Source organism: Eucyclogobius newberryi, unplaced genomic scaffold, assembly GCF_026437365.1.
Source record: "Eucyclogobius newberryi isolate DKJ021-1_F unplaced genomic scaffold, fEucNew1.0.hap1 SCAF_11, whole genome shotgun sequence".
NCBI lineage: Eukaryota > Metazoa > Chordata > Actinopteri > Gobiiformes > Gobiidae > Eucyclogobius > Eucyclogobius newberryi.
In genome coordinates, this window is record NW_027315735.1 from 1,360,176 (window position 1) to 1,368,349 (window position 8,174).

The window sequence follows — 8,174 nt, forward strand, 5'->3', positions numbered from 1 at the left end:
GTCCATTACGCTTTTAAGTTATTAAGTTTGTGTTCATATTGTAATAAGGCTATTAAAAGTGTAGTCATCATAAAAGTGTTACCCATTAGGCTGCCCCAAATAAATTGTCTGTTTGCTGTAACCCGAGTCAACATTTTTCATCTGGCTCGGTCGGTAGGCAAATTCTTATTTTTTCACTTTGAAGGCAAAAAAAAAGATTCAAATTTTGTCATTTTTTGACTCGGAGTGACCACCAGGGGTCAGGCTTCAACAGTCCAGGGGTCAGAGGCTTCAACAGTCCAGGGGTCAGAGGCTTCAACAGTCCAGGGGTCAGGCTTCAACAGTCCAGGGGTCAGGCTTCAATAGTCCAGGGGTCAGGCTTCAACAGTCCAGGGGTCAGAGGCTTCAACAGTCCAGGGGTCAGAGGCTTCAACAGTCCAGGGGTCAGGCTTCAACAGTCCAGGGGTCAGGCTTCAACAGTCCAGGGGTCAGAGGCTTCAACAGTCCAGGGGTCAGGCTTCAACAGTCCAGGGGTCAGGCTTCAACAGTCCAGGGGTCAGGCTTCAACAGTCCAGGGGTCAGAGGCTTCAACAGTCCAGGGGTCAGGCTTCAACAGTCCAGGGGTCAGGCTTCAACAGTCCAGGGGTCAGAGGCTTCAACAGTCCAGGGGTCAGGCTTCAACAGTCCAGGGGTCAGAGGCTTCAACAGTCCAGGGGTCAGTCTTCAACAGTCCAGGGGTCAGGCTTCAACAGTCAATGACGGAAAACGTCTCTCTCAACCCGATCGGGAGACTAAATCTCACAATTTAAGATATTTCAATGGACCTTTTGTACGCTGCTATCCTTTATTTTGGTAGCGAAGGCGAACGGGGGGAACATGCGGGGGACACGGGCGCCGCCATGTTTGTTTGATGACGCTACTGGGCGTGTTTCAATCCCAGAATGCATTTGTGTAAGTCAAATTTCACACCCTGACAGAGGGTGACATTATTATGGAAATGTAAGTGGCGCCGACAAGGTTAAACCAACTTTTTGAAGGCAATATGACTTTTTACGCGCGGGCTGTTTTATTACAGACGCATGTGGAGGACTGAAAATGATGACGCGCATGTGTGAGATGAAAGTCAAGTTAACAAGCGTGATAAAAGTATTTGACACGGTGGTTCAGGACAGATCTGTCGGTGAGTCGGCGAAATAATTGAAAAATTAAAGATTTTAACGTTTTTTCAGCAAAATGCTGATATTTATTTTTCAGTCGGCTAGTTTCATAGCGGGTCGGTCGGGTTACGGCACACAGACATATTATTTTGCTCAGCCTTATCTAAATTAATCCAAACAAGATAAAGACACACTAACAGTCTAAATGATAATCGCTCTGCAATTAACTTTATCTACTGTCTCCACTAAGTAGTTTGTCATGTGTCAAAGCGTCACTCACAGTTCCCCGAGCTTCTGCAGCACAGAGAAGGCGTGGTCGTGGATGTGGCTGATGCGGTTTCGCTGGAGCACCCTGCGGACACAGCCAGGTATTCACAATGCTAATCACTTTGACTGCTTTCACATCCTATTCCCAACGACTCTAACCAAGGCCTGCCTCCCTGCTCTCATCCCCCATCTCACCACCCTCTTCAACCAGTCTTTATCCCTCGGCCATGTTCCTTCCATCTACAAACTGGCCTCCATCACCCCCATCCTCAAAAAACCCACCCTAGACTCCGCCAACCTCTCCAACTACCGCCCCATCTCCAACCTGCCGTTCCTCTCAAAAACGCTGGAACGCATCGTCGCCGCCCAACTTCACACCCACCTCCAGTCAAACAACCTCTATGAACCCCTCCAATCTGGCTTCCGCCCACTTCAAAGCACTGAAACAGCCCTGGTCAAAGTACTCAACGATCTCCTCACCTCTGCAGACTCCGGGGCCCTCAACATCCTGTTACTACTAGACCTCAGCGCAGCCTTTGACACTATAAACCATTCCATCCTCCTACAAAGGCTGCGCCAACTGGGTGTTGAGGGCTCTGCACTTGACTGGCTCACATCCTACCTCACCAACAGGCAAGAGTTAATTTCCCTCTCCGGTCACTCATCTACCCTCTCCCCAGTAACGCAGGGGGTCCCCCAGGGCTCAGTCCTCGGCCCCCTCCTCTTCATCTGCTACATCTTCCCCCTTGGTCACATCCTCCGCCAACTCAACCTGGACTTTCACTGCTACGCTGACGACACCCAGATATACCTCACCACCAAATCCACCCAAAACCCTCCCCTCACCCACACCCAAAACCCTCCCCTCACCCACAGCCACACCCTCCCCTCAGCCACACCCACACCCTCCCCTCAGCCACATCCAAACCTGCATCTCTACAATAAAATCATGGCTCACTCTCAACTTCCTCAAACTGAACAGTGACAAAACAGAGCTCCTCCTCATTGGCACCAAATCCACTCTCAATAAAACTGGTCCCTTTTCACTCAGCATCGACACCTCGACCATCACCCCCTCCACCCTGGTACGCAATCTCGGTGTCATCATGGACCCCACCCTCTCCTTCACTCCCCATGTCAGCCACATCGTCAAGACCTCATACTTCCACCTCCGCCGCATCGCCAAAATCCGACACTGCCTCACCCTCCCCGCTGCTGAATCCCTCATCCATGCCTTCATCTCCTCCCGCCTTGACTACTGCAACTCCCTCCTCACTGGCATCTCCTCCCATTCCCTCCATAGACTCCAAATGGTCCAAAACTCCGCTGCCCGCCTCCTCACCCACACCCGCCTCCTCACCCATACCCGCCTCCTCACCCACACCCGCCTCCTCACCCACACCCTCCTCCTCACCCACACCCGCCTCCTCACCCACACCCGCCTCCTCACCCACACCCTCCTCCTCACCCACACCCGGTCCCGTGATCACATCACTCCCGTTCTCCGCTCTCTCCACTGGCTCCCCATCAAGCAGCGCATAAACTTTAAAATACTCCTCCTCACCTTCAAAGCTCTTCACCACCTTGCCCCCCCCTACCTGTCTGACCTCCTCATCCCCCACCGCCCCACCCGAGCTCTCCGATCCTCCTCCTCTCTCACCCTGACTGCACCAACATCCCGACTCAAAACTTTTGGCGACAGAGCATTCTCCCGAACAGCACCCCGACTCTGGAACTCCCTCCCCCAACCTGTCCGCCACTCTCCCTCACTCACAACATTCAAATCCTGCCTCAAAACATACCTCTTCACCCAAGCCTATGACCTCCCCTACCCCTAGCCTCCTCTACCCCATTGCCTACTCTTCTACCCCCTGTTACATCCCCATCTTTTTCTCTCTACTTCTTCTGTCTTGTTCATTTTATCTGTATATTAATGTGTTCTGTACGTGTTGTCCCCCCCTGTCTGTAAATACCCCCCCCTTTTTTATATATGTTCAGCGTCTTTGGGTCACTGAAAAGCGCTATATAAATAAAAGTTATTATTATTATTTATTCCATCAACCGTTCGTGAATGTTCAGTTCATCTCCCCAAAGGGAATTTAAAGCCAACATGTCCGGGGCCGTTTCATGTGAATGCACTTACAGCACGGTCAGCATGTGGCAGGAGCGGAACGAGACGTTGCCAATCGTTTCAATCAGGTTTCCCTCCAAATCCCTGCAATTCACATCAAAACACATCATCAGTAGTATAAGATAAGATAAAATAAGATATTCCTTTATTGTCCACACATGGGGACATTCCGAGGTTGCAACGCAGTAGATACAGAGGGAAAGAACAGATCACTTATAGGAAGTTTAAAAAAACACTCTTAATAGAAGAACTCTTATAAACAAAACAAAAAAACTCGTATTAACAAAACTCCTCTCATATCTTAATAAGGAACGGAGGAAAATAAAAAAAAATAAAAAAATAAAAAAGATAAAAATAAAATAAGGTAAATAATAATAAGATAAAGTAAAAATAGCAAGCATAAGACTAAATAATACTAATACTAATGGTAAGTAAACAGTCTTATTTACATCAGTTATATGCATATAAATATGGCCTTAATTGTGTGTGAGTATGACAGTAATTGCACATGATTAGGTCAGTCAAGTATTGCACGTGTTCAGGGCTAGTAGCTAATAGTAGTATTTGTTGTAGTTTTATCTTTTGTTTGTTCATTTTGGTGACTTACAGCCAGTTGAGGAGCGGCATCTCGCAGCAGATGTCGTCCAGTTTGATAAGCGAGTTGTTAAGCATAACCCTGTGAACCACAAACACACAATGAATAAAAGGCTATTCAAAATGTTGTTCATGTATTTTTCACTAAGGCAAGCAAACTGAAAAGTGCTTGTGAATGTAATCGGAAATAACTCACAACAGAACCAGGGAGTGCAGACCGGAGAAGGTCAGGGACGACATCTGATGGATAGTGTTATTTTCCAGAATTCTGCAACAAGGAGATTTTAAAATAGTTTTTTTATAGAGATGTACAAAACGTATGCATTCGGATGGTTGTGTTAAATGGGCACATGATTTTCAAACCATGAAAAGGAGGAAGTATTATTATGATCATTTGTATTAGTTTATTTGAACTGGGCCAATGCACGTTAATCAGCATTTCTGTAAATGTGCCAGTATTAACTGTTGTGTCGCTAGTTTCCATCTGTAGTAATACCTGTAATATACTAAACATACATGTACATTATATACAGTGCAATCAGGATTAGTAGAGCACAACAATAGACAGCTCTTGAGTCTGCTCCTGGACTCACGACTCCTCCCCCAGTGTCATAGCTCCTCCCCCAGTGTTACAGCTCCTCCCCCAGTGTCATAGCTCCTCCCCCAGTGTTACAGCTCCTCCCCCAGTGTCATAGCTCCTCCCCCAGTGTTACAGCTCCTCCCCCAGTGTCATAGCTCCTCCCCCAGTGTTACAGCTCCTCCCCCAGTGTCATAGCTCCTCCCCCAGTGTCATAGCTCCTCCCCCAGTGTCATAGCTCCTCCCCCAGTGTCATAGCTCCTCCCCCAGTGTCATAGCTCCTCCCCCAGTGCCAAGCTCCTCCCCCAGTGTCATAGCTCCTCCCCCAGTGTCATAGCTCCTCCCTCATGCTCACCTGACTCTGATGCCCTCCCCCAGTGTCATAGCTCCTCCCCCAGTGTTACAGCTCCTCCCCCAGTGTCATAGTTCCTCCCCAGTGTCATAGTTCCTCCCCAGTGTCATAGCTCCTCCCTCACGCTCACCTGACTCTGATGCCCTCCCCCAGTGTCACAGCTCCTCCCCCAGTGTCACAGCCCCTCCCCCAGTGTCATGCTTGTCCCATGTTGTTGTTGTTGACATCGACGACATGGGACAAGCATGACACTCGGCGCAGACTCACGAGGAAGCAGCACAAAAGCAGCTACGGTCACAGGTTTGAGTCTCAAGGAACCATGATTTCAATGTGTTTAAAAGTACTGGGTGTATTAGCATTGCGTAGGTGCGATCGTTTGGTGTTGCAAAACTCTACTGCTCGTACTGAAAAAGCAGATGGTCGGAAAGCAGTGGGGGGACTCAGTGGGACAACTAGATGATTTGAGGTCGCAGATCTGGTGTGTGTGCTGCTCTGACTCAAGTATTTAAATGCATCTAAAAGCCACTTTTGAGCACACGCGTCATCACAGATTGAACGCTCTTTAAAACGGTATAAATCTACTCTTGCAGTGATTTAAAAAGGAGTTCTATCCGCAAAATTTCTGACAAAATGAGGGAAATAGGGCGAGGCCGCGTGAGTTGAAGAAACGCGGTGGTTTGAGCAGGTTATTACTGTTCTCCCAGCACAGAGAGAAGCAGAGGAGGCTCTTTTTGCCTTTGCTTGTTAGTTTACATCGGTGGTTCTGTCCGTCACAGAAAAGAAACATGTCTGTGCAGAAGCATGAAAAGCGCCTGTTTTTTCAGCCAAATTGAGCTGGTGCAGAATCCCGGTGCAGCGTTGCGTGCAGGTGCGTGTCGAATAGATAAAGTGACTTGTAACAGTTCTACAGTGAAACAAACTAACCGAATAGGCTTGTAGTGACAGTTAGGGTAAGCTGACATGTCAAATGCAAAGTTAAATTTGAACGTAGAATCTGACAGAGCCTGGATTCCTTCAAACGATTCATCACTGCTCCAGGTAATTGCAGAAATAAAACAACACATACTGTACTGTACATGCTTTCTATGTATTTTGAACTTGTTCCGAGCTTTCATAAACCCAATGCTGCCTTGGAATGTAATTGTATGTTAAAGATAAATAGTTATACAAGACAATTTGTGGTACAATCGTTACAGTTGTTGGTGCAAAACGCTTACAGCCACTCCAGCTTGTGCAGATCTCGAAACACTCCGGGCATCAGCGCCAAAATCCTGTTGTGACTCAGGTATCTACAAGACAATGAACAATTTTCAGTCAATTACAGGTAAACGGTGCTTCATTGTAAACAAACCGCACAGAAGTCGTTGCAGTAAGATCACGGCATCGATAAACCCGCGATTCGAAATGAAAAATCAATGACAAACTCCAGCTGTTTAATGCAGGAATGAGTGATTAAAAAGGTCATGCTGCTACTGTACGGTCTCCTGAGGCGCGTTGTGTACATTTTAATAATGAAGGTTGAAAATAAATGAAAGGCTGACTCAATATAACGTGACTCTGACTGACAGCTCTGCGTTGTGTTGTTTAGAGAGCGTTTGTGTCAAAGATTCCAACCGAGATTAACGACACGCAGACGCACAAAGCAATGAACTACACACCGAAATGACAAAAGTGTGAACAGCAGGTTTCAAGCAAGACGTTTACTTGATAATCATGAACAACAATATCACAACCAATATCACACTCCCAACATACTATCTATCATGATCTCATCATAATTACTTCTATCTACATACTTTCTATCCTATATATCTTTCTTCTACCTCGATATCATCTTCTCTATATATCGTTCTTCTATATCCCATATTCTTCTATCTACCTTTCTTCTAACCTATATCTTCTTCTCATATCCCATATTCTCTCTATATCATCTTTCTTCTATATCCATCTTTCTTCTATCCTATACTTTCTTCTCATATCCATATTTCTTCTATATCCCATCTTTCTTCTCATATCCATCTTTCTTCTATATCATCTTCTTCTATATCCATCTTTCTTCTATCTATCTTTCTTCTCATATCCCATCTTCTATCATCTTCTATCTATCTTCTCCTATCCATCCATCTTCTATATCATCTTCTTATCTATCCATCTTTCTTCTCATATCCCATCTTTCTTCTATCTATCTTTCTTCTCATATCCCATATTTCTTCTATATCAATCTTTCTTCTATATCATTCTTCTCTATCATATCTCATCTCTTCTTCTACTATATCTTTCTTCTATATCCCATCTTTCTTCTATCTATCTTTCTTCTACTATCATCTTTCTTCTATATCCCATCTTTCTTCTATCTACTATCTTTCTATATCCATATTTCTTCTCATATCCCATCTTTCTTCTATATCCCATCTTTCTCTCATCTATCTTATCTCATCATCTCTTATCTCTATATCATCCTTTCTTCTCACTATAATCTTCTTCTCATATCCATCTTCTCTATCTATATCTTTCATTCTATATCCATATCTTCTTCTCATATCCCATACTTTCTTCTCATATCCATCTTTCTTCTATCTATCTTTCTTCTACCTATATCTTTCTACTATCTCCATCTTCTTATATATCCATCTTTCTTCTCATCTATACTTTCTCTCTATATCCATATTTCTTCTCATATCCATCTTTCTTCTATCTATCTTTCTTCTACCTATATCTTTCTTCTCATATCCATCTTTCTTCTCTATATCTCTTCTTCTATATCCATATTTCTTCTATATCCATCTTCTTCTATATCCCATCTTCTTCTATCTATCTTTCTTCTCACCTAAATCTTTCTTCTATATCCCATTTTTCTTCTATCTATCTTTCTTCTCATATCCATCTTTCTTCTCATATCCATCTTTCTCTCTACCTATATCTTTCTCTCTATATCACATATTTCTTCTCATATTCATTTTTCTTCTATATCACATATTTCTTCTATATCACATCTTTCTTCTATATTCCATTTTTCTTCTAACATTCAATTTTTCTCTCCTATACTATATCTTTCTTCTCATATCCATCTTTCTTCTACTATCCATCTTTCTTCTACAATCACATTTCTTCTATATC

The 8,174-nt window shown here is 44.4% G+C and overlaps 1 protein-coding gene across 1 annotated transcript in view; it reads right to left on the reverse strand.

Moving 5' to 3' along the window:
* Positions 1-8,174, reverse strand: part of rxfp1 (relaxin family peptide receptor 1) — a gene marked incomplete at its 5' end in the record, with an annotated part of 165,909 nt that overhangs the window by 53,109 nt on the left and 104,626 nt on the right. Inside the window, 5 exons of the mRNA XM_072434342.1 lie at positions 1,417-1,488; positions 3,547-3,618; positions 4,142-4,210; positions 4,325-4,396; positions 6,275-6,346. Coding sequence (XP_072290443.1) covers positions 1,417-1,488; positions 3,547-3,618; positions 4,142-4,210; positions 4,325-4,396; positions 6,275-6,346 — 357 coding nt within the window. The remainder of the gene's footprint in view (positions 1-1,416; positions 1,489-3,546; positions 3,619-4,141; positions 4,211-4,324; positions 4,397-6,274; positions 6,347-8,174) is intronic.